A 27,554-nucleotide genomic window follows, 5' to 3' on the forward strand; every position below is an offset into this window, starting at 1 on the left:
GTATTATTTTTTTAATGGTGAGAACTTGTCTTTTTTGACTGATTGAGAGAGATGTGATAAATAGTATAAGGAAAAAAAAGTACACAAAAGTAAATTAAAAAGTAGACATTTCTTGCTGTCCACTGCACTGCTCCAAGCCCCTCTGGGATATAGTCATAATGACCCCCTGCTATTAAGGACTTTTGACTGCACGCTTAGGAACAGCATGATCAGGTCTTTACTGTACCAGGTAAAGGGGCATGTAGCAGCAGAGTTGCCACATGTTTCTTCCCCAAATGCTTTGGAACCAAAAAGTTCTCAGTATTAATGTTGTATAACGGAAGCAAGGGGAGAGAAAACACTGTGAAATAGTTTTCCTTGCTTATTTTTTTTACATGCCTTCATGTGCTGTTGTTGAGTGGTCTGCATTTGCAAGTGTGGGTTCAGTTTATGTCTTTCTAGCCTCAGGTCTAGTGGCCCTCTGTACCTCTGTAATCAGCTTTTCAAGAAAACAATTGAAGAATCAGCTTACATATACAGAATCTTAGAAAATTTTGTGCAGCACTACAGCTAGTTTCCCCTTGTCCGCATCAAAAAGAAGTTTAAGAGAGTAATTTTCAAAGTGTTCAGCACTGGCTCAGTTCCTGCTGATGTCAATGAGAGAGTTTTCCACTGATTTCATGGACAGCAAAGTTTGCCAATGCCATATGTCAACAAATCCATGATTTCCAATACCAACTATTACTTCCTATCAAAAAGGTCCTCTGAACTTAGTTCACTGAGCATGGGATTCAACTGTGTCTGTACTAGCAATCATATGATATTACGTGTAATTTGGGTACTTTGTTTTGTGCACTACATACAGCTGTTAGGCTATTACATATAGAAATATTGTAGCCCATATGGGACAGAAGAATACATGATTCATCAGCTTCAAACAAGAACTCTCCCAAAATATTAAACTCATGAAAAAAGAAATGACAAAGCCAGATACAAGCAATACTACTTCTACAAGCAGCTCTGTTGTGTCTGGGCTCACGGTGTCACTAGTCCTTCCTACTTAGAAAATTACATTTTATTACTGGAACAGGCTGAGAGTACGCATTCTTTATTTCTCAGAAAACATCAGCTTGCAGATTCTTTTAAGCTAGTGCTGATTTCATGCTTCCAGCACTGCTCCAAGCAGCGGTTTCATTCAGACATTCAAAATGCCATCTGCGAGCTGCTATGAGTACAGGGCTATGTGCACTCAGCCTTCACCCAGCAGAAACTGGGACATTCAATACCTCTTGGTATCAGCACCCAGCGTGAGATTTTTGTGTCTTGAAACACTAACTTGCTCACATTTTGATTTAGAGCTACAAAGTCCAACACAACACAGTACTGAAACCCATCATGCTTTCACCAGTAATGGAAACATCACTCTATCAGTTGATGAAACCTGTTTTCCTTTCGTGTGCTGAAGAACAGAAAAAATAATGCCTTTTGTAGCAAGGAGAGATATTGTGAAAAGCATATTTTAAACCTTAGACCAATGAGATCAAAAACTCAGCTCAAAGTCTGTTTGCAATTTGATTATCCCATTTTTTCTATTAAAAAAAGATAATTTAATCAAAAAGAAAATAAGCTTTGACAACTACCAAGACTAAAATTACATCTCCAGCTTTATTTGCTTACAACAGAGTATTTAGCATACCATTAATGCATCCCTGTCAGTTTATGCCATGCAGTGATGGCCAAATTAGACTTCCTACAAAGACAAGTTCCCACAGCCTACTCTACACATGCATAGATGTTCAACTTTTCCTGAAGATTTTCAAAAGTTTTTCTCTATTGAACCTTCTGTTGTGGGAACAGTTTTTAAATAACAAGGGAATACTAATCTCATGCTTTACTTCATGGAGAACTAAGCCACCACTTAATCTTCACATCTTCAGCTGCATGAGAAAATGTATGATGTATGTCCAAAATGCAGAAGCCTGTGTTCACTGCACGTCACTGCACATCTTCTTCCATCTCTAAACTATAAGATTAACTTTAAAGGATTTTTTTTTCCCCATTATTAAATAAACTGTTTAAAATAATTACTTCTAGGAAACCAGAACCAGAAATTTCTCTCTCCGTGAAAAAAGACAGAAGACTCTGGCAGGAGCCTAAAAGTAGCAATGATATTCTTTTTAGATAGTGAAGATACTTGTTTATGTTTAAGAAATTAGAATTCTGTTTTTAGGGTACGAGAAGATTGTTACAGTGACCCAGGACAGTTTGCCTCCCCCATCCGAGTATGTAGAGTGCCAAGCACGTCTGATCTCCTTGTTAGGGTAAGATGGGATAGTTTCCCCCCCCATCTGCACAAAACCGTGCATGACTGTCAACGTGTCAGCCAGCTGCAGATCTCAGAATTCAGACAGCAGTACCTATATTACATCAGCAAGTTCACTAATGAGCAAAACAGGACAGCGGGTATGTATGATACGTTAAGCAATGCAAGTTTTATTATCCACCCCTCTGGTGTTTTTGCTAGAGCTTCACTCCTGAGTGGGGCTCCACTGCACTGGGTCCCCATTTGATTAGTGTTGGTGTCCTGGGGTTCCCATGGTGGTAATGCCCCGCTTTCCATATAGCCAGAGTTTTCACTCACTGAGTGCTGTGCCTCATCCCTGAGGGATCTGCACATGCCTTTCATGCGTAACACAGTTTGACCATTTAAATTATGTTTGGAGAAATGCAGTATTTTTTGTAATATGTACAATAACATATTGTGATAACAAGCTTTTTCGAGGCACAGTTTTAACATGTATGAAAACATACTCATCTTTTTACATTACAACCTTGCTTTAACAAAAAATACAGATTCTATGTAATTCTAGTGAAATGTTTTGCTGAAGCAAATTCTGTTAGTATAACTGTATGACTATTTCAGGTAACTGAAAAACCCAATCAGTCTGATACCTACAGGCCATTGGATAAAAGTTGGTCTTTATCTCCTGAGCTCAGGCTTTAAAAAATAATAAAAGGCTGGAATTTTAATTTCAATTACACACATTAACTTAACTCAGCTTTCAAATGTTGCATCCTGACATCTGTGGATGTACATACTTTTTGCATCTCTTGTTTCCTTTTTCACAATCTCCTACTATGCTTAGTTTTACTTCCTGGCTCCCATTTACAGTTTCCTGTATGTGCCTTTCCTGCTACACCCCTGACCCTTCCTCCTTTCTGGTGAGGAAACTGTTGCAATGCAAACAGCAGTAACCCACACCTCTGTGTGTTTCAGGCCTAAAGAAGCAGCAGAGCTTGGGAAAAATGTGTTTCCCTGCTGTAATTACTGTCAGGACATGGCCACTGCTCAATTTTACTGTGTATTGGGTGGAGGGCTTGGGAGAGAACACTTAGAAACTTCTGTGTCATGACTCTTGCCCCAGCTTCACCCTTCCAAAGTAGTTGTGGGAAATAATGGAGTGAGGAAAGTGCATAACTGAACTGCTTTGTTACCAAATAGCTTTTTGCCTTTGATGAAAACTTCTCATGTAGAAATGGATATCACTTTTAAAACACGCTGATTTGTTTGAAATCACAGAAAACTAGAATGGGTTCATATGATCACAATTCTAAAGGATAAGGAAATCAATGAGTGTATATTAACCGACAAAGCAACCCATCCTTTTTTTTTTTTTTTTTTTATGCAAGTCTGGACATTTCAAATGCACTTTCATTACCCTGTTTATGAGTATATAGGCACCTTCCAATTTTTATCTGCACTGAATCCAAAGGATGTGAAAGCATTTTATAATTTTTTAATCAAATGTCTAAGCAACCTTACCAGCTTGCCAGGCTGGTAAATATTGAAAAAAGACTGAGTTGCCTAGGGCTTTCCACTTCCTCACTGACAGAGAAAATACTGAACTCTGGAAACTCTGAATCTCACACAATTGCTCTGTTCTCACCAGAAACATTCAGGGAATTGAACAGTGTCTCATTACTTCAAAAAAGTTGCTTTAACTACAGTATCATGACCTTACATGTTCTTCTTGCCCTTAGTCACATTAAAAATTATTTTGAAGTGTCTCTTCGATCTACTGATATTTTAATCATAAATTATAGTAAATCCCTGCATTTTTCTTGTTCTCTCTAGTGCTTTCTCCTTCCTCCACTTCCTCCCCCATTAAAAATATCCAAACAAATGGAACCTAAAATATAACCTCAGAGGAGTGCTAGGAAGGGGAACACTACTGCAGCTCAGGCCAGAGACACTTTCAGAATCGTGTGTACTCTGTGCACAAATTTTACCCTCTGCCTTTGCCTAACAATGCTAAAAATATTGTCTGTGGTGCAGCACTGCAATACAGATGAAGGAAAAAAAAAGGGCAAAAGAAAATCATAGGTATGATTTATTCTGTTTTGTGCAAAGCTGTTCTGTGTTCTAATTCCAGAATGATCCATAAAATGATTGCCTTTATATGAAGCTCCTATGGAGACATGAAAAGCATGAAGCATCTAACCATATAAAATTTAATTTATATAAAGAAACCTTCAAGAACTTTAAAAAATAAATAAATCTAACAGACTAGGAAATTTAAATAATTTTAAAAAATATTTTGTAGTAATTATATTTTCCTCAAGTTTATTGGATAGTAAAAATCCGTGTATAATCATCTTTCATCTTCTGAAACAACTGCATTCTGGTTACTTGGCATTCCTCCAATACAAGTGAAAGAGGAGACCCCATCCTTTTTTTTTTTTTTTTTTTTTTTTTAAGCTATGTAGGTTTTTCAAATAAGGGAGGCGGCACAGGGAACAAACACAACTCAGACTGATCTTCAGATTCCAGATGGCACTTGAAATAATATCAGCTGGAAACAAAATCCAGATGCAAATCTGACATGAGACACCAGGCAAATCTGAAAAAAAGCCCAGACCAAAAACCCAAACCTGTGTTGACTAACAGCACTCATTGCTTTGCCTTCTGAATATAGGAAAACATGAGGTCTGATGATGATTTTCTACAGGTGACTGTCACTTCTCAAGTTGCCATTTATGTCATCTATCTACACTTTTTACCAAGCAAACTCGCTCCCTGAAGAATCCTTTCCTCTTCAGTATTTCTTGTACACTTCTGTACCCATAGTATTCTGGAGGGGCAGATAGCTTGGTAATGTGAAAGGAAAGTTCTTTGCATGTGACAACTGTCCTGTGAATTTTTTGGCTAAAACTGCCTGCAATGGTGCCAAAGTAAGTCAGGTGAACTAAGGGAGAGATTTTATGTGTTTGTAGATTTCTTTACAACAGGCATTCACTAAAGCAGCTAAGTGGCTGGCTGCTGCCCTGCGGATCCTTACCAGGTAGCACAAGGCTCAGATGGATTAGGAAAGGCAGCCTAAAAGTGAGACAGTTGCATATACCATCACCAGTTCCCTGACCTGGGTCCTCTTCCTCCCCCACCTAATGCAGCTGTGATGAACTCTCAGTCTGAGAAGGGACTACTCTGAGACTGGGTTTGCTTTTTTTGTTGAATTTACCTGAAAATTTGAACACTCAAAGTTCTCAGAGATTTACTCTGCTTTTTTTTTTTTTTTTTTTTGTGTCTCCCTTTACAATTGGTTGATAGTCAGGAATTTGTAGGAATATAGTATTTATATACATTACTGATAATAAACAACATCATTGAGCAGTGTATTCATACTCCCAGAAGAGAGGATATAATTCTGTACCCACTTTTGAGTTGAAGATAAGATTGCATACCATCACAACACTAAGGCACACTCCAGTTAACATATGTATTTAAAAAATAAAAATAGAAATTATGGCTAGAAAATGTAAATTTATATGACATGCATCATTTTAGAGCAAGGCATTTAGCTAGTGTTGTAACAGGGCAGTATGTTGAGATAAAAACCAGAGTAGACCACTGGATGGACAGGCTGCCAGCTGACGAGAAGGATCCAGACATTGTATTTGGTCAGCCTTAGTGTCATGCTTCATAAACCAACAGAAAATGAAAAAAAAAAAAAAAAAGAAAAGTAAGTTAGAAATTTTAGAGTAGCATACTTTTTTTGTACATTTCTCAGACACTAGGATAATGTCCAGGAGAGTGGCTCAAATGTATATACACATCCAAGATCAGCAATTTTGCTGAATCGCAAACTTGCAAATAATGTAGCAATATTAAACATGAAAATAGAAAGAAAACCACAAAGAAAGACTTCTGTTTTGCTAAAATAATAGTAATTAAAAAAATCTGCTCCAAGCTATAAAGTGCAATTGCAGTTTAGATGTAGCATAGTAATTTTAGAACATGTTTATCTTATTTGAGAATGTACAAACACTGTAGTACTCTAACACAAATATAGTGGCTGATTTAGCTTAGAACAACTTGGAAAATACATATGACAACAAATTTCCAAATAGTGAAAAAATGCAAGTATGCTAGTGAAACCTTTTGGGTGCCAATCAGGTCATTTTGATTGTATAACAACATCACCAACCTTTTGCTTATACTCCCAGTCTATTTCAGAGGTAACATTTTTGAGACAACTGAGCCTCAGACAGACATGACATATTGCACATATTTTGTGCTGAAAGAGTGGCAGATTCTAATTGCCTGCTTCATCTGTCTCTCAGGAAGGAGGAACTAGGTGCTGCTTTTCATTCTGGCATCACCACTTTTGCTGCAACTCCTAGTTTCCTTGACACAGACGGAACAACAACATGTCTATGCTTATAGTTGGAGTTGAAACCATCAGGAATTTTGCTTTTCCTAAGCCTAGGAAGTAATTACACTGCATCTTTTTGCAAGGTTTAAATACTGGCCATCTGAATAACACACAAGACTATCCCTAAATCCTCATGCAAGTGTGTGGAGCCTGCCACCCTCTTTTCATACTCAAAAACCATGCTTCATTTCAAGAACACTTTAGTTTTTCTGGTTTTGGGGTTCTAAACTATAATCAGCACTTCATTAAAAAAAATACCAAGAAATTTTATTCAGCCAATTGCCATGTTTGTTGCACTATGATAGTTACTTAGTACAATATCAATAAATGGCCACTTGTAGAGGGACAGACAAAATTCTGCTTGTAGAAGGAAGTCATACTTTAATGGTATAAACCCTTATCCCTCTATCATTCTTTTGGAGCAAGATGAAGTTTTATCCCCCCAGCTATTATGCCTTTGGAATGAAATGAATTTTTAAAAAGGAAAGGAAAAAGGATAAAAATGAAGGAATCAGGTAAAAAGCTAAATTCAGTGAGGAACTTTGTCATTTTAGATATTTGTTTACCTCCTTGCATGCCATGCTGTCTCTGAAAACAAAGCGGGGAAGTAAACATGAAAAGAGGTTTCATCTGTATCCCCAGTAAAGATTCTGTGCTAATCAGGAAGAAGAAATGAAATGAACTGCTGAAATAAACTGCCATGTGATAGGTATACATCTATCCATCCAAAACTCCATTAAATTGGGGGATTATTGGTGATATGGATATATTTATTACCTTAACCAGGTAATCAGGATTATTTTTCTATTCAACATTGGTGAATACTGAACAAGCAAAAGATAAATTAAACCTTTCCTAAGGTGCTACATAGGAATATCCTAAACAAACAAACAAAGAATATCCTAAACAGAGCTTTAATGGATGCCATCTGCCACTGGAAAAGATACTCACTTCTAAATGCTGCCAAAGCTTATGCATATTTAGGTAGGAATGATGAACATCAGTTGCATGTTGGTGTTTGCTAGAGATATATTGTTTGTGATTCTTAGTTTGCTCATCTACAGTGTCGTTTCACATGACCACACCTCTCCTTTGGTGTAATGCACCGTGTGGCACCAGAAGGTTTAATTTAAATAGAAAACTTGGATTTTCCTGATCACCAGCCAAAGGAAACCCAAGGAGATAGTATATGAAATGCTGGCTTTCGTTCTGTTTGCACTGACATAAACACAGTCTTGCCTTCCAATAAATAAATAGAGCAAAAATTCTAGTAAAGGATCTACTGTTCCCAAAGAATTGCATCACATGGTTTAACATAAAGGTGGTGGCAGTGACTAGGTAACAGAGAAAACACATTGGATCAGATCTTCATGAAGTGCAGGAAGTGAAGGTCTAACCCACTATTATTAGACTTGATGCTCAGTATGAAGTTAGGTAAAAATTATGTAGGTCTAAAATCAAACCAATACATGAGAAAAAAAAGAAGTGACTTTTTATGTTCCAGGTATACCAACAAACTCATAGTGGATACCTTGGAGGGTACCCCTGTCACCCAACTGGTAAAAAGGAACTATTTAGAACTTTCTTTATATGCAAGATAATTTAGCATTACAGATTTCTGGTTAAATAATTGTGAAGTGATGCCAGAAGCATGTTCTGAAACTGACACCCCAATATTAGCTGAAAAAATATTTTTGTGACCATTCTCTGTGATGAAGGAGTTCCTCTATCCTGAGCCATTTATTGAGTACATACACATGATCTAATAGGACATCATCTGATCAAAGTTGGATACCTGACTTTGGAGTATGAGAATCATAAACTTGCTTACGGTCTATCTGGTCTGCAAACACTTCCCCATAGATCATCCAATAAGGCATGTAAAAAATGTTTTTCGCCAGCTTCCACGAGGGCTCCTCATTGGGGAAGAGAATAGCCTGTCTTGCAACACCAAAACTCATCAGAACCACCAACATGATGATGACAAAGTACATCATGTCTATCATCTGAATGTAATGACAGGAAAAGAGAGAGAAAGAGAGAGAAGGGACAAGAATTAGAGGAACTTATTTGTCCATATTCCTATTATTATATGCTGAAAAAAAAGTTTGTAAATCTTAGAAACAGAATTTTCAAAAACAAATTTTGAAAAGCCATTCTCAGTTTTACACATAACAAATCCCATTTTCAAAGAAGTGAAGCAGTATTATTGTGTTCTTGGTTTTAGCCAGTGTTGCTCTTAAGAACAATTTAAATGCTATGAATAGGCTTGAAAATACAAGATAACATCTGGTCACACCAGTTGTAGCCTGAACAAGAATACAGGTTCACTGGAATCAGCAGCCTGGTCTTGGCACGGGTCACGAGATAGTGTACTGTTTGTAGGCACCTAGTGGCTAGTGTATCAAAACAAAAGAGCTGACATGGATTATTTTATTAGCTGGTAGTCATTGTCTTGGAGCAAAGGATGAAAGCTGCATCTAACATAAGGAGTAACGGGTGGCAGAACAGCCTGTTACTGCAACATAAGGGACACCATGGTGGTAATCAGTGAGAAAGGAAAGCTATGATACTGGCTGGACTAGCAATCATCTGTGATGCTGGGGTGGGGTGGGGGGGAGTCAGACAAAGGCCATATTAAAAAAAAAAAAAAAAAGCAGATAACACAGACACTCAACCCTATTCTTCTCCATTGTAGAAGGCCTCATTAACATGTGCACAAGTTTAATTAGTGCTTGCAAACAGTGCCTACCCATTCAAAATATTCCTGGAAAAAGGGACAGCAATCCTAGGAGGTGCTGAATAGGGGCTGAAGATTAGAACAGGAGTTGTGCTAGAAAAGACCCTCCAGAGAGCAGAGCAATGGCATCAAGCAGGTAGAGCAGACATGCTTTATAACCCAGAATGAATGTGAAGAAAATGGGAGTTCTGTAAGATCCCTTAAAAACCTTTAGTTATAGGTTTACTTATACGTCTTTAGTTATAATGCTTGTTACTACACAGCTTTGGATGTTAACGTTTGTCTCTGGCCAAAACTGAACACAAAACTCCTTTAAACCTTAAGAGTTTTAATCCCTTCAGTCTCTGCATTTCTTGGATCATCTGCATTCTTGCCTTCCCTGCAAGTCAGTCATGCAACCAACCTGCACCTCAAATGGTGACTCCATGGGGCACCTGCTGCAGGTCAAAAATCAGGGTTGCTCATTACAAGAGCTGGTGAAAAAGGGAACTCATTTGCAGCAGATGGATCTGGCTCTGCTGCAGGGGTTATTCAGTTTTAAAGCACAAGGAGAGAGACCTGAGGTCAAAGTAGCACTGGGAACATATCAACAGAGAAAAGAGAGGGATACAGAGGAGCAAACAGAAAAGGACTTCCTCTTAGTTACTGAGAGAGACTCTGTAGGAGAAAGACACCTGTAGGGCAGGGATGTGGTAGGAGAGACTTAAGGAGCTGGAAAGAAGGCACTGGGGACAAGTGAAAAAAACCAGAGGAAAACAGAAGTCTTGAGGTCCATAAAAAATGCAGGCAAGAAAGAAAAAAAACCTGGGGACATGGGAGAGGAAAATAAATGCCTTGAATTAAAAACCAGACAAGTAAATCACCAACATTCCTATGTTATTCAGAGCATTAATCTCAAGAAAACCTAATCGAAGAGGAATTCCATATCACTGTACCTCAGAGAGCATCCTGAAATGGGAAAGATGCATAATTTAATTTATTTCTTACTGCTTTTAGGGAGGGAATTTGGAGATAAAAATCTGGTTCCTCCTTTCTTCTCTGATGAAACTTTGTTTTGGGTTGAGATGTATAACATGATACGATGTTGTGATAACACACCCATTTTAAAATATCATGCAAGCAAAGAAACATAATGACTATTTGGTAGCAAATTAAGACAATTTCTTAAATACTTCCAGTGGTTTTGATCAGGAATCATACAGGTTTGACCTTATGTTGCAAGAAGTAAAATTTTCAGTCTATTCTCTAAAAGCTGTATATGAGCTTTTGTCTTCTTGCCTCCTTGGGTATCTTTCTAAAACCTCAGTAGCTTGTCTGAAATCCAGTGAAATAGATGGGCAAGTTTCCACTGACTCTAATGGGCACCGTAGCAAGTCCTTTGGTCTGTAGGGTCAAATTACAATTGTTATTTTAACAAGGTAATGGCCATTTCAATCGTTCTGAAGAACTCATTAGCTACCTATTTGAAAGTGATAAAATGAGGAACTGGTGCGGTTTTATAAATAAGCTGTCTCCTTTTCCCCTTCTTTATTTGCAGAGAAGATAAGAAAATGTAGACATTCCCACACAGTAAGGGAACGGATACACTTCTTACGCTCGTGACATGCCACAGTGATTTAATTTCATTCCCAAATAAAAGGGGAGTAAATCCATCACTGCGCAGAGATTAGAAAAACACATTATAATAAACATATTCTGTTACTGAAATGAGTAGATAATAATAAACTTGGCTATTCAGCTTCCTCCTCCTATCTTCACCTTTGCTTTAGCCCACTCCTTTTAAACTGCTCAAGGCTGTTCCTGCCCCTTTGCTTAATTTCACTTGCATATTTGTTCACAGTGCCCAGAAGTAAAACCTGTTGCAGCTATTTTATTGGATACAATGCAGAGGCAGGTGAAAAAGTTCCTTAAGACTGGAAATGGAAAGAGTAATTTTTTCCTCTTGAGTCTAAAACTTACTCACAACAGCTCAGGATAAAAAATTCTCCTGGAAAAGCTGGCTGCTCGTGGCTTGGATGGGCACACACTTCGCTGGGTAAAAAACTGTCTGGATGGCCGGGCCCAGAGAGTTGTGGTGAACGGAGTTAAATCCAGTTGGCGGCCGGTCACGAGTGGTGTCCCCCAGGGCTGGGTGTTGGGGCCACTCCTGTTTAACATCTTTATTGATGATCTAGACGAGGGGATCGAGTGCACCCTCAGTGAGTTTGCAGATGACCCCAAGTTGGGTGGGAGTGTTGATGTGCTCGAGGGTAGGGAGGCTCTGCAGAGAGACCTGGACAGGCTGGAGCCATGGGCTGAGGCCAGCTGGAGGAGTTTCCATAAGGGCAAATGCCGGGGGCTGCCCTTGGGCCACAACAACCCCCAGCAGCGCTACAGACTTGGGGAGGAGTGTCTGGGGAGCTGACAGTCAGAGAGGGACCTGGGGATGTTGACTGACAGCCGGCTGAACAGGAGCCAGCAGTGTGCCCAGGGGGCCAAGAAGGCCAATGGCATCCTGGCTTGTGTCAGCAATAGCGTGGCCAGCAGGGACAGGGAAGGGATCTGACCCCTGTACTCGGCACTGGTGAGGCCGCCCCTCGATTCCTGTGTTCAGTTTTGGGCCCCTCACTACAAAAAGGACATTGAATGACTCGAGCGTGTCCAGAGAAGGGCAACGAAGCTGGTGCAGGGTCTGGAGCACAGGTCGTACGAGGAGCGGCTGAGGGAACTGGGGGTGTTTAGTCTGGAGAAAAGGAGGCTGAGGGGAGACCTCATCGCCCTCTACAGCTCCCTGAAAGGAGGGTGCAGAGAGCTGGGGATGAGTCTCTTGAACCAAGTAAGCAATAGGACAAGAGGTAATGGCCTCAAGTTGCACCAGGGAAAGTTTGTCTAAACTGATGTCAGGAAGTATTTCTTTCCAGAAGGGGTTGTTAGGTGTTGGAATGGGCTGCCCAGGGTGGTGGTGGAGTCCCCATTCCTTGAGGTGTTTTTAAGAGTCGGGTTGACATAGCACTGAGGGATATGGTGTAGTTGGGAACTGTCAATGTTAGGTTAATAGTTGTACTGGATGATCTTCAAGGTCTTTTTCAACCTGGATGATTCTGTGAAAAGCTCAGGCGATGAATATGGTCTGTTGAGGAACTCAGTAGCTGTGATGGGCTTACTCTGTAGAAATATGTCCAACCATCTTGGTGTTCTCCATAGTACTGAATGGTACTTGCAAGACCATGAAATGAAAAAGACAGAACTCAAGGAGGTAAATGGACATGTGATTCAAACAAAAATACACATGGGAGCCCCCTGCAGCCTGGAGCAAGCAGGTGCAAATCCCAGGGAACTCTATGCATGATATAAATAGGCTGGTCATTACACAGGGGAATAAGTTGGCCAGAAAATAGATTCAAAAGGCAAATTTCTCTTACATAAACTAGTTGGGCATTGGATGTATGGGCAAAGTGGATGTGTCAGAGTTGCTGAGTGCATGGAAGGTTGGATGAGGTATGAAAAGCAAATAACAGGAAGGCACAAAATAAAAGAACTTTCCTCCTTCAATACTTGCACACACCTTCAGAGTACTCTGGTCACTAAATTCAACATGCTTTGGTGGGTGCTGAGCCTACAGAGACTAGTAATTTTCCTGTATTTGTTTCCCACAGGAAGTGGAGTGAGGTTTGCTTTGTTGTACGCATGTGAGAATAACAAAGGAATGGAAATGATATTATTTTGCTAATTTCAAACACTTTCTTTCTGTGTTGACCTCTGGAGAAAAAGAAACCAATGTTTATGCTATTGGTGAATCTAGGCTCCTATCAGCCACTCATAACACTGACTACTAGAAGTTTGCTATTCATGGCCAATCTGTTTATTATTGAACTGGTTTTCAGACTGCCTCTGCTAGAACCACAACTCTGAAACTGTTTGTGCATGGCACCTGTGAAGAATACAGCAAAGTAGGAGGGTAGTTGTTTTGTAGTTTTGTACAATGACTATTGTGTAAGCCCCAGAATCCACCAGATCCCCTGATGGAAGGACATAGTCCAGGTGTGGCAGGAAAGAAACAGATGATAATGCAGTGTTTTCCCTTTGGTCTTTGGTCCTTTCTCTTGTCCTGCTGTCCTTTTACAGCAATTTCCAGCAAGTACTGTAAGTACACCTCTGTACTCTGGAACTCTCCAAAACCCATCCCATCAACATCCTATTGTCTTCCTTGAAGAAAAGTAGCACACTTCACAATCCTATTTGCAGGGCATAACAATTCAACAACTACTTTATTTTGTGTGTTTTCTTTTCCCCTAAGCATTTCTTTCTTTTTCAAACACACACACTGTGGGTTTGGACTTGAAAACTGGTAAATTAATGGGATAAGCAATGGTTGTCTGGTCATCTGTTAGATAGGGAGCCTGACTGGACATTTTGCATTTCAATTTTATACCTGCTTAGAATCACTGAACTTGTTTTGACTAATGTAATACCAAGGAGAGACTGTACTCCGTGCATTCATATATTTTCCTATAATGGCAAGGAAGGAGGCTGGCTGGGTCTTTAAGGACCACGGTAAAGCAAACACAAGAGACTGCCTATTTGGACTTGCTGATTATTGTCCATATAGCAATCAGACAGCAGTAATATTTGAATTTAGGAAAGTTAATGCTCAGTTTACTTTTTTAACTGAATGTCAGTTTTAAAGGTTTTCTGTTCTATTTTTAAAAAAGAAATCTTAAAACCCAGAATGCATGAAACAGCCACGATTCACACAACAAAGCCTGGATAACTGCATATAAAACATAAGCATGTATATTAGCTACACGTGCAGTTACTCAAATATCAAGGACCTGTGTGTGTGTATCTGTAAACTCAGCCATTTTATTTAACTCATACAAGCAAAATGCTGCTTTAATGCAACATTTCTACTGAAAAGTACAAAGAGAAAGCCAAAAAGTCAGAAGTTATACATCTGTCTGCAAATATCTCTTGGTTCCTACTGTATGCATTTACTATTACATAAACTATTCACACTCCTGCCATGTTGTGTACATGTGATGTGGCCATGAGACAGAGGCTGCAGTTATGCAAATGGACTTCTCATCTCACAAGGACACACCTGAACAGGAAAGATGGAAGAACATAGGGATTTGGAGCAAAGTATAGAAAAGTTAGTCTTAATCACAGCCATTGTAGTTTTGAACATATCACGCCTATGACAACACATTTCTTTGAGGGTCTTAAGGTACAAAACACTTTCTTTTTTTTTTAACCTTCACGATCCACCCTCATTTACAACTAGTTCAGAATTAGCATCCTTTGTATTTTCTGAAAATGAGGCACAGAGGTGTAGGATGGATGGTTTTGCTGTTGAAGAAAGATCTCAGAGAAAGACAAGCAATACATTATCTAACAGAACAGGGAATGTCTAATCCTTGATTCTGGGGGTCTATGCTGAGATTTTGATTCAACAAGGCACTGATTTCTAGCTTACATGAAAACGCTAATGTGTAAAAAAAAATACAGATAAATCTGCAGTGATGTCATTGGCCAAAGACAATCAGTCAATGAGTCAAGAATGTGCTGACAAAACACAGAAGGAGTGCACCAACATTTCTTACCATTTTCCCAATCATCATAACATATGGTCCCAGATACTTGTTTACTCCGAAGATGTCTAATAACCGTATATACCAGTAAATGATGTTAACACAGTATATCACTCGGCCATCGCTCCGGAGTGGCAGATCTTGCAGACGGAGTACCATCCCAACGGAGAACAGGAGGATAGCTATGAGATCAGTAACGTTCCAGTATTCCTGGAGCCAAACTTTTACTTTCTGTAACAGTTTCCCGGGCTCTGACATCAGTATCTGAAGGACAGAGGATATGGAGAGGAAAAGAATTAAGCTAACTTAATTTAAGCTTTAAGAAATCTATAGTAAACAGATATATGTCACACAGGCCAAAACCAAAGCTGATTGATAGACTCCTATCATATAAATATCTTATGTACACTGATTTTTTTGAGAAATCTTTCATTTCGACCATTCTTAGACTGTATCTATATGCAAGACACTTAAAAAAGATGAAAACCTCACTCATTCTAAAATCCCCATGAAATCAGAAGAAATATATGTATATCCTTCTGTTTTTCAAATTTAATGACCATACTTAGAGTCTTGGAATAGAGGAGGAAATATAGATATTTCATCAGAAAATTCACATTTAAAGAAGCTGTAGATTTAAAGAAAATTATTCTAAAATGTGTATCAAACTGTCAAGAAATAAGTAATAACCATAAAGATCTGGGTTTGGAATTTAATCCAGAGAGATACTAGCTACTACTTAGACCCGGTTTTGGAAATTAAGTTCCACAACTGAGAATACAATCACAAAAATAATTAATCTTAGCTTATGAATTTATTGTCATTCTGTATGTCTGTCTAAGATCATTTGGAACACCTGATTGTTTTCCTGAGTTACTGTTGAAACTATTCCTCAAGTGATTTCTATGAATAATTCCTAGCTTTTAGTGAGTTAACAAGCTGTTTTAGTTTTCTATATTTAGGCTGAGAACATTTGAGCAGACTCATACAGTTCCTTAAAAAGATGAATGCCATTCTTATAATTTTCTTATAATTCATTTTCAGAATGAATTTTAGGCTCATCTTCTGTGAACCAGCATCTGCTTAGAAATCCATTACGACAAATGTTCTTGATAAACTTTTGTGGAAAGGACAATTTAGGGTGAATGATTAGACAAAAATGGCACACACAATTCCTGCTGGCAGCCTCCCACTGACTGAGCCAGGGGTGCTTTGTCTTCATCATTGTTGCAGAGTCCTTGTGTGGCTATTGCCACTGTTTTCCTTTTTTCTTTTGGTTAGTGAAGTACATTCATTATAGGCCACACAAGTAAGGTCTTTTCCTCTGTTCTTTTAATCAGTAATATAGAGTTTACTGTACAGTGTTTGAAATTAATTTTTGATGTCTAAGCAGCTGTTGCAAGACCATTTTTAGTCTAGTCCTCAAAAGCATTTGCCGCAGAAAATACAAATTTAGATGGTAATAAATTCAGCCCAGGGGTACAGATGTGCTGTTTCAGTTGAGGTCAACAGGACTCGCACCCACACACATCAGGGCTGAATTTGGCCTCCGGTGTCATTGTGGAATGAAGGAGCGTTTGGCCAAGTGAAAAGGGCACAGCAGTACTGCAAGTGGAAGAGACCATGAGGGGCAGGGGATGGCAGCAAAACTTCACTCAGCCTACAGACTAAGTGCCACCTTAAATGCTCTGTCTCTGTTCTATGTGTCTGCTTTAGCATCTTTAGGGAGATGGATGCTATTGCTTGACACAATTAGCAAAAATTTTCAAGGTAAAAAGGGGAAAATCCTTTTAGAAATATGCTGCAATATTCAATGTGGATCTAAGTTTTCCCCCAGTTATGGCTGGTTTTATTTAAAGCCTTTGCATGAGATATTTGGACAGACAGAACAGCTGTAAATTTTGAACGAACTCTAGTTAGGGTGGGATGGGGATTCAAACATGGGCTTTTCAGTTGTCATGCTATCACCATGTCTCCATGTCCATTCTGTTATAGCACATCTCCTTTTCTTCTCCCTGAAACAAACTTCAGTTTCTGGGCCACATTTCAAGGAATATAGCTGAGCTTTAAAATATGTCAGAAGACTGCCCCATACTTGTGAATGCTATTAAATGTGCATGACAGAAATGTGAACAGAGAAATTCTGTGGGAGAAAGAGAGAGATTATTGATTTCAGAATGGAGGAAGATAGATTTTTAGTGCTGTGTTTTTAACAATCCATCTGCTTTTCTGAAAAAAAAAAAAAAAGTGATTTTATGGCAAGCCTGTTCATCAAAAATTATCCTGAGAAAAATAATAAAAACAGATACTAAAATAAAAAAAAAAGCGAATTTTTCTTTTAACTCTGTCTTTCTTTGTTGAGGTGATTTTACCTCTCTCATCTTCTCTATTCCCAGAGTGAAAATGTACGAGATGACAATCCATTCCTGTGTAGATGGCCAACGATCCATCTTCACTAACACTATATAATTGAACAGCATCAAGTAGCCTATATATGCCAGCTGCAAAGAAAGAAAATGAATATCAGTAGTCACTATATTTATATGATTGAATGAGTTTCTTATGTATTGAGAATTAGGAATATCTTGATATTCCTAATTCCACTGTAACCAGAGTTAAACAGACAAAAGATCAGACACTGATCTGGGTTGTCTGAAAAAGCTCACATTAAATCACAGACAGTGTGGAATCTATAAAATACATGCACAAACTTCCTCTCCTCCAGTTACATCTGCCTCCCCAACAAAGTTGTATTAATGCTGTCCCCTTGGATCATCCCACAGTGATGGGAACTCTGATACCATTATGCCAACTACCAAACTACATTACCTATGTGAAGATTTCTCCCTCATCTGCTTAAAAGATTAAAAGTTACTCCTGTAACACCACTCCTCTGTGCTTTTTCTTCCTGTTCCCCTAGCCTAGGCTGACTCTGGCATTACAAATCCTTTTTGCACAATCCTTGCCTGGAGGCCAGAAGGTCCTAGGTGTTGTAGAGGTCTTCATACCCATACCCAGTGTAGTACTGACGTAACCTATACCATGATTCCTCCCCAAAACACTGCTATTCTTACTCACATTGCTACAACGAATAGCCAGGAGTAGCCATGCATTCATTTGTGTTGTATTTTTTGCAAGTTTTTACACAGAACTGTTTTGCTTTTCTTTCTCAAATATATCTACTTTCTGGCCTAATTTTTGATCCAGTAGAAAGCATGGATTATGTTTTTAGTTTATTTTTCCTTTCATTCTACGTGCTGAATGTAATGAAATGGTCAGTCAAAAAAAGACAAGGCAGACAAATTGCATCATCAGGTTCATAAAACAGAGAAACCCATGTGTCACACTGGAGCATGGGCTGTAGCAAGAGTGAATGGCTGTGGCTGGGATATGTGGCGGCCAGAATCCATCTGTCTGTCTACTTTGCCTTTCAAACAGCAGTCCTACCAGAAAATGAATCTTAAGCCAAATTTAAATCACAGAAAAGAGGAATAATTTCTTTGAATGAACATTTCAGTCATCGTGGCAGAAAGCTTATTCAATACAGTTTATCTCTCTCAGTTGCATGTTACTCACAACTATTGTGTACTTGGTGTCAGACTTAAGGTGAAACAACCACAGAGGGGCTTGAGACTTTTGGTTAGGATTACTTCAGCATTCAGCACCTCACAGACCAGGATTTATAGTCTTGTTATATTTGTTAGAGGACATAATTTCTGCTCTGTGTAAAAGCCACAGGGTTCTGGCTTTTCTTCCAGTTGCTGGTTTGAAGAACATGAGAATTCTTTACACTGGTCATAACTGTCAGTACAGAGAAGACAGCAAGTTAAACCACTGCTTCTTGTCTACATAAAAAAAGAGGAGAAAATGGTCTCATGTGTCTTTCAGTTTGTGCACAATGATGGGTTGCAATGCTCAGGTCTGGATACTGGTTTCCCCTTAACACTTCTATAGGAAATAGAGAGCAATATTCATAGAATCATAGAATCATTCAGGTTGCAAAAGACCCTTGGGATCATTGAGTCCAACCACCATATACCCCAACATCTCATCTAAACAACCCTTAAACACATCCAGGGATGGTGACTCCACCACCTCCCTGGGCAGCCTATTCCACTGTCTGACCACTCTTCCTGTGAAATTTTTTTCCAAAAGTCCAGTCTGAGCATCCCCTGTTGCAGTTTAAAGCCATTCCCTCTTGCTCTGTCACTAATTACCCGTGAGAAGAGACCAGCACTAACTTCTCTACAATGTCCTTTCAGGTAGCTGTAGAGAGTGATGAGGTCTCCCCTCAGCCTTCTCTTCCTCAAAATAAACAGTTCTAGCTCCTTCAGTCGCTCTTCACAGGATTTATTCTCCAGGCCCTTCACCAGCTTTGTTTTCCTCCTCTGCACTCGCTCCAGCACCTCGAGATCTCTCTCGTATTGAGGTGCCCAAAACTGGACACAGTACTCCAGGTGTGGCCTCACCAGTGCAGAGCACAGGGGGACTCTCACCTCCCTCTGTTGGTCACACTATTTCTGACACAAGCCAGGATGCCGTTGGCTTTCTTGGCCACCCAGGCACACTGCTGGCTCATGTTCAGCTGCTTGTCAATGAGAACCCCCAGATCCTTCTCTCCCAAACAGCTCCAGCCACACCTCCCCAAGCCTGTAGCCATGCAGGGGGCTGTTGTGGCCCAAGTGCAGGACCTGGCACTTGGCCGTGTTGAAGCTCACCCCGTTAATGTTGGCCCACAGATCCAATCTATCCAAGTCTCTCTGTAGAGCCTCCCTATCCTCATGCAGATCAACATTCCCACTTAACTTCGTGTCATCTGCGAACTTACTGATGACACACTCTGTGTCCTTTTCAAGATCCTCAGTAAAGATGTTGAACACAAATGGTTCCAACAGCAAGCCCTGAGGAACACCACTTGTGAGTGGCCACTCGCTGGATTTAACTCCACTGACCACCACTCTCTGGGAGCGTCCATCCAGCCAGTGCTTGACCCAGCAGACCGTGTGCTCATCCAGGCCATGGGCAGCCAGTTTTTCTATGAGAAGTTTATCGGCGACTGTTTTGAATGCTTTTCGAAAATCCAGGTAGACGATATCCACAGCCTTTCCCTCATCCAGTAGTTGCGTCATCGTGTCATAGAAGGAGATCAGGTTTGTCAGGCAGGACCTGCCTTTCATAACCCCATGCTGACTGGGCCTGATCCCCTGGTTGTCCATTATATGACTTGTAATGGCACTCGAGATGACCTGCTCCATGACCTTCCCTGGCACCGAGGTCAGACTGACAGGTCTGTAGTTTCCTGGATCCTCCTTTCTGCCTCTCTTGTAGATGGGTGTCACATTTGCTACCCTCCAGTCCAGTGGGACCTCCCCAGTCAGCCATGACTTCAGGTAAATCATGGACAGCGGCTTGGCGAGCACATCTGCCAACTCTTTCAGCACCCTTGGGTGTCACCCATCCAGTCCCACAGACTTGTGTGCATCCAAGTGGTGCAGCAGGTCTCTGACCACCTCCTCTTCAGCTGTGCTGACCTCACTCTGCTTCCCCTCCCCATCTCCCAGCTCATGAGGCTGGGTGTGCAGGGAACAGCCAGTTCCACTGCCAAAGACTGAGGCAAAGTAGGCATTGAGCACCTCAGTCTTTTCCTCATCCTTTATTACCATGTCTCTCTGCCTCCAATAAAGGAGGGAGATTTTCCCTAATCCTCCTTTTGTTGTTAATGAATTTATAGAAACATTTTTTGTTTATATTGACTTAGATCAGCATCTAGGTTACCATCTGTCTGGGCAGTCAGAACTGGATGCACACCTCCTAGCTGAAATAACATCTATAGTGCAAAAAGCCAGGTGATACTGTCACCTAACATGCTCCTCTTAGGTCTTACTGATTATTAATTATTATTTCTTATTATTATTGATTTGGTCTGGCTCAGCAGGCTTTAGTGAACATTTGCAGTTAGTATGGCAAAAGAACAGGGACGTTAATGTTACAAAGGTGACAGAAACCACAAGTCCTTCAGTGTAATTAGGCATTTTTTCTTCTTGGTTTTCTTTTGAGGTGCTGGGGGGTTTTGGCTTTTTTCTTTTTTCTCAATTCAGATTTACTTAAAACTGCTGAAAGTTTTTGCTTAGCAAAAAAAAGCATCTTAAATTAAGAATAAAATGATGCTGAAACTGCACCATTTTAACCCAAGAAACAAGCCCTTCAGATAGTGAGTTTCACTATCCTTCTCTCTCCTCAGACCTGTAACCTGTTCTTGCCTTCCACGAGGATGTCCTGATCCCACACTGTGATCAAGCTTGGTACAGCTGACCATGCTGGTACTCAAGATTCTTTGACAGTGCTACTACACATGTAACTGATCCTGCTTTTTGTTGGTTTTACATGGCTTGACAGAGAGCTAGGGGCTGTCATTTTCACCCTTGAGGACAGTACCTGAAGAAACTAAAGAGAGGAATACCTGCTAAGAAGTTTCTATGGTTGGTTGCTCCCTGCCCTCCTATGGATGCTGTCCTATTCTATAGAAAATACTCCAATAGTCATTATGGTAAGTGACAAACCTGGAAATTGTACCAGCAGGAGAGTGTTTCAGGAGAGAATACCCTTCCTTTTCTCACTGACTGCAATAACTTAAATGATCATAAAGCGAACTGGTCCCAAAATGCAAAATTTAGGGCAAAGCTGTTTTGATGTTTAGAAGATGACTCTTACTTGGGGTTCAATTCCCTCTGCTGCTATTCCTCCTCAGAAGAGGTAGAAATGTGGCCTATTACATCCTACTAGCATCTCAGTCTAAAGCTTGTAGTTAAAAGACGAAGGCCATACTCTTCTCCTCCAGCAATCTGTGAGATGAAACCTTTGAGTCATGGTTTTCAATACAACAGCCACAAAACACAACCACAGAATCGTCTAGGTTGGAAAAGACCTTGAAGATCATCTAGTCCAACCATTAACCAAACATTGACAGTACAGAGTAGTTGACTTTTGAAACTACTGCACATCAGAGAGAAAGGCTAAAGTTCTTTTGGTTGAGAAAAAGCTGTTTATTTTGGCTCATCTGCTGAGCTGAAATGTTACTTACTCAAACATCCCCGCATTTTACGCACTCTTGTGTATTTTAAGAATGAAGGTGGATATAACTATAGAGTAATAGTAGGTAGGTAGATAAAGAATAATCGAATTATTTTAAATGGCATACAATAGCCATAAGTGTAGTCACTTTTCTTGCATTTTGGACTGTGTAATATAAAATTTGGAGGATTTCTTTTGAAATCTATGATTAGTATTTCTGTCTGTGTACTTATAAAAAGTGTGATAGGCTGTGCAATTTTAACACTCATCTGAAAGTTGCTTTGCTTTGCTCTCCAGGAGTTACTCAATACACACATCTGGTCAAGCACTGCAGCCAGAATTCACCTTAATTTGCTCTTCAAGTTCACCGTAGCCAAGATCCAGCTTTAGTAAGTGACCTTGATTGAGACCTGCCTCAGGACATAAAACTGTAGGAACAGGTTTAAATGGAAATGCAATAGTGACCTTTTTCTCCCATTTCAGAACTGAACTAACAGGAGAACCAGGAGGCTTCTTTCTGTTTACAGTATAAAGACTTTTCTGGTTATGCATAATACATATTACAAATGATAATGAGACTAGGATGCTGATGAGCAGTTTCCAGACTCATTGGACTGATTAACTGATTAGTGGCCACACAGTTCAGCAAGTAGTTACTGCAGGTTGCCAAAGTGCAGCTCTTTGCTAGCATAAGCTGTCCACCACAGTTTAGTCTCTGTTCCTGTGAATTGTTCCTTCTGTCTGTAGATGTTTTGTCTGGATCTCAGCAAGGCAATTTTTCTTCTAAGAAGTCATCTACAGAAGGATGCATTCTTTGTGTTTTGCTGTGTATTCAGCAGAATGATGGAAAATATAACTGGGAAGGACCACCCAAAATCATCTGGCCAGTTCCATGGTGCTGAGACAGGATTAATTACAGTGTACCATAGTGGACATATATTTTGAAAAGATAGAAACCACTAATATTGGAAAATCTACCATCTTATGACATAGTTTATCACAGTACTTTTCAGAGCAGTTTGAAACTGTTTCCTAACATCTTACCTAGAAATGTGGTTAAATTGCCTTGCTGCAATTTAAGCCATTATTTTTTGTCCTATTCAGCAAGGATCTGGAGATTATTCCATTTTGTTCCTCTCTGCAGCTACTTACACAATTTTAAAGACTATTATATTCCTTCTGCAGACTTCTTTTTTTCCAGAGAAAACAACCTAATTTCCTTAAATCTTTCGCCTTATGTCATGTTTTACAGACCTCTTGAAACATTTTTCTTGTTCTTTTTTGTGTCCTTCAAACCAGTCCCTGTTCATCATATGATGCAGAAGTTGAACTGGGATAGCATATTCCAGCCAAGGAGGCTGAAAGGATTACTTTTTGTGTTCATTTTTCTTTTTGATCTCATTCTTCTACATCCTAGTTTAATTTTTAAATTTAATAACTAATCTCTACTCCATCACCCAAGTTTTGAATTAAAATATCAGATAGCACCTGATATAGGAGAAACCCTAATGGAATCTCTGCTTCCAGCTTGATAATGAATAATTAATATTACTCTTGAAGACTAATTGCCAAACATCTTTGTATCCACATAATAACTTTAATATACCAGTTACTAATTTATCTGTGAGAATACCCTCCAAAGTTTTTGATACTCTCTAACTTTAGTCAAAATACATGACATAGTTTTTTTTCTGCTCCATCTCTGAGGTCTGTTTCTTTATAATACAGGGAGATTATACTGATTTGATGTAATTCGTCCCTGAAAAATATACATTAGCTGCTACTCATGTCTTTGTTACCTTGTGAATTCTTACACTTTCTCTGAGAGACACTCCGTAGACTAGTCAAAACAGAACAAAGAAAAAGTTCCAAGATGTGCTCTAACTGCTTTTTTTTTTTTTCATTAATTATTATACAATTTGATATCCCAATTCAGGCCAGCCTCCCATTGGACTTACTATTGGGACTTCTGTTAGGAATTCTCCTACAAGGAATTCCTTGGGAGCGCTGAGTGTAGCAAACTGCCACTTATTATTGTATTTGAGGAACAACATACACAGTCATTCAAATGTTAACCATTAAATTCCTGAATTAAATGGTAATCTTTAGAAGTCTTAGACAGGTTTGTACATGCTAGCTGACCTCCACAAATGAGTTTAATCAAACTACATATGGGTAAGCCCTCCGATGCATGCAGGTGCAGACTTTCAATGAAATACACAAGATGACCTTAATCCAATTTCAGTATTTGTCCAAACAGTAGTAATAGAACAGGAAAGATGTCTTACTGTGTAAAACCAAAATTTAACAATGGGAGCATTGTAGAACTCATAAATTTTCCTTCCAACAGGGATCAGTCTGTGCCTGGTCTGAACTTCCTCTTCCTCTTTCTTTCTTGAGGACTCTCCATTCCCTCGTCCCAGCATGGCCTACAAGAAAGAACATTTTTGTGTATCTTTCTTTGTGACAAATTAAGCTATTTTTTTAAAATTCCAGAAGGAAAATATTCAAAACTTCTCCGATTTCTTGATCTTTAGACAAAACTAGGGAACCATAGCTAGGTATAAAAATGCTTTGTTCTCAGATTATCTTTTTTGCAGGGAAGCTTCTGTTTAATACTTTGTAAACCAAAAAAGCAATGCCTTCGCAGCAAGTCAGCACCAGTGTGAAAACCTTGACTGGTGAACAAAAAATGAAATGTAGAAAATATTGCTCCTTTTTGCTCTATGGACAGCAAATTTTTACCTGACAACAGCTTTTTGTGGCATACTTCTATACAATAAACAGATGCAGACAGAAAACAGGTAAGTTTTGGTTTTAAACAAAGAGAGAAGTCCATAAGGCTGAGACTGAGAGAGAACAACAGGGGGAAAGATGAGTTGGCAGTTGCTGGACTGGAAGCAATGAAGCCAGTGACTCTTTTTACATTGATCATCGGATCTGTCACAGGCGATCATCCCACAGTGAACTTCACGTGGATGTAGAGGACTGACCAGTAGAGTTCACTGCAGCATTAAGGCCTTGGATTGAAAGATCGTGATTTTAGCTTCTTCCATAATGAAGTTCCAGACTGCTATGCACTTGATCTCACTGTTACCATTGCAATTCAGCGTCACTGAAGAGTTATACTGAGCTCCAGAAACACATACTTAAGTCCTCAGCTGTAAGTGAAAACCTAACAGGCAAAAGATGGTAATATTTTATTTACTCATTAACTTCATGGTCAGCTACAGAGAAGTGGAAGGAGTGACTGAACTACATACTCACTGAAGTTAATGCTTAAAAGAAGCTTTTCCTTTGTATTTAGAGTACAGCATGATCTATTAAATTTTCTTTCTGAAACAAATCTTTTGTGAATAATAGACTAAGAGTGGATTTTAGGTCACTGTGACCTGAACAAGTTCTTACTATTTAGTTTGTGGCAGCATCTGTAGATTGTAGCACTCCTGCACATGAAAGCAAGTGCAAGAATTGAGAGACAACTGTCCTATCTCAATCCTATGCAGGGATTGCCCGATGATGCTTTTATTTAAATGCTTCTATAATGTTTTTCTAAAAGTAGATCAAAGCACTTTTGTACTTTTACGTTAACTGAAGCAAACTTTCACCATCCTGAAGATAACATTGTTCTCATCTGCAACTTAAAAACATGGGAACTAAGCCTCTAAAGAGAACAGTTAGATGTCAAACATACTGTCTTTCAATAAAAACATCCTTCTCTTATCTATCTCTGTGCTCTCTGATGCAACAGGATGTTAACTAATCAGCTTCAGGTGAGCTACACGGTATGCACTTTCACATGTTTGAAAGTAAGAATCACAATCGTTCCTTTTCCTCCTTTTTCTGGGCCTCATGTGGAACTATTCATATAGGTCTTTGGTCCTGTAAAACAGTAATTTGCAATGATAATAAATGACCATATTTTTTTCCCTTTCAGTCAGTCTAGATATTTGTAACATTATTAGGACCATGTATGGTCCTAGATAGCTCCTGCCTAGCATTTCTCCTTCATTTCATTTATGTAGTTAGTTTTTTCCTCTGGTATTATTACTTTTCATGTGGTTCCTTATATTCTTGAATTTGACTATACACAGGTGTTGTCCTGCACATTTTTTAGTAAAATAGAACAAAGATTCAGGACACAAGTATACTGCCACGAAACTAATCTGCTGAGATCCTCTTAAAACTGTGGCCCGCTTTGACGAAGTTACCTATTTCCTTTACTTTTTTACACCTGCAGATTTCTAATTTCATTACCTTACATGTAGATAAAACAATGCATATGAAAAAAATTAAATATATCTCTTGGTGATTCTCACAGAGCACATAAACCCCTTAGAAGTACATCAAGAGTTTCAGAAAAAAGGAAGAAGATGAAGTGGCTGTCAAGCAGAGGAGAAGTGTTCTTATCAGATAAGCAGATAGTATTCAAGAACATGAAACTTACTGAATATAACTACAGTAGCAGAGATTACATAACCTTCACAGAACCCCAGGTATCATTAGCTGAAATCTACAAACCCAAAGTGATTCCTTGATCTATATCAGGGATTGTTTATTTGGGAACAAACGTGGAGTATGATCTGAATGCTCTGGGAAAACTATATTCCAAGAAGGTACTAATTTTTTTGCTTCTCTCTACCTTCTGATGCTGTTTTAGAGAAAGCTGTCATCTGATGCTACAATTTTCTGTAGCTTTTCCCAAAGCTTTGCCTCTGCTGTCCTCTGGTGCTCAAGAATTTTGCAGCAGAGTGAAAATGAACGCTGTCAGCTTTAACAAATGAACAGTGCCGTGCTTTAGTAAAAAGGATTATTTTACAGAGTTTAAACCTTCACAGTTCTATAAATCTACTAATTCTGAGACATCCTTAGTGCTTACCAGAATCAGTGAGTTGTGGATGTTTTCAGGATAATGTTCTTTCAGTACCTGAATTTATGCTTCAGCTCATGGATGCTGATTTCCTGTTTGCTATTGTTTTCTTGTTGCTAATGATGCTGTAATTTTACCTTGTTCTAATTATTTTTTAATTAACTGTATTATACAATACTAACCTCTCCCCTCCCCCATGCTACAGATGAGGAATTTTTCAGAGATGGTTGGGGATTAGATTTGACCTGATGTCCCCGACTGTTAATTATTTCACAGTATTAAGAAATTGAAAAGCCTCCTCATTAGAAACATACAGAAATAACTGAAGTGACTGTGTAATAAAATAGCTGCAATGTCAAATGTGAACAAATGTGTTTTCCCATGGAGGGGGAAGCAATAGGGTGGAAATAACTCAATACACTGCTCTGTGTGGGCGGCATATCTTTCTCCAATACAAAATTTTGTCCATGATTCACCATGAGTCATACAAGGTAAGCCTGACAGCAGCTCAACTACATTGTAAAGTACAGTTCAACTGCATCATTTTAGCCTGAGGTGATTGATGTGTGCGTAGTTTTTACATGGAGATTTTTCTAATCAGGATTCTGGTT

At 39.2% G+C, this 27,554-nt stretch overlaps 1 protein-coding gene across 5 annotated transcripts in view; it reads right to left on the reverse strand.

Moving 5' to 3' along the window:
- Positions 1–27,554, reverse strand: part of TRPM3 (transient receptor potential cation channel subfamily M member 3) — a 310,579-nt gene that overhangs the window by 18,143 nt on the left and 264,882 nt on the right. For all 5 annotated transcript variants that reach the window (XM_074933038.1, XM_074933036.1, XM_074933034.1 and 2 more), the window contains 4 exons: positions 24,362–24,502; positions 17,375–17,503; positions 15,015–15,266; positions 8,524–8,698 (listed from right to left, as the gene is read on the reverse strand). In XM_074933038.1, coding sequence (XP_074789139.1) covers positions 8,524–8,698; positions 15,015–15,266; positions 17,375–17,503; positions 24,362–24,502 — 697 coding nt within the window. The remainder of the gene's footprint in view (positions 1–8,523; positions 8,699–15,014; positions 15,267–17,374; positions 17,504–24,361; positions 24,503–27,554) is intronic.

This window comes from Athene noctua, chromosome Z (assembly GCF_965140245.1).
Source record: "Athene noctua chromosome Z, bAthNoc1.hap1.1, whole genome shotgun sequence".
Lineage (NCBI taxonomy): Eukaryota > Metazoa > Chordata > Aves > Strigiformes > Strigidae > Athene > Athene noctua.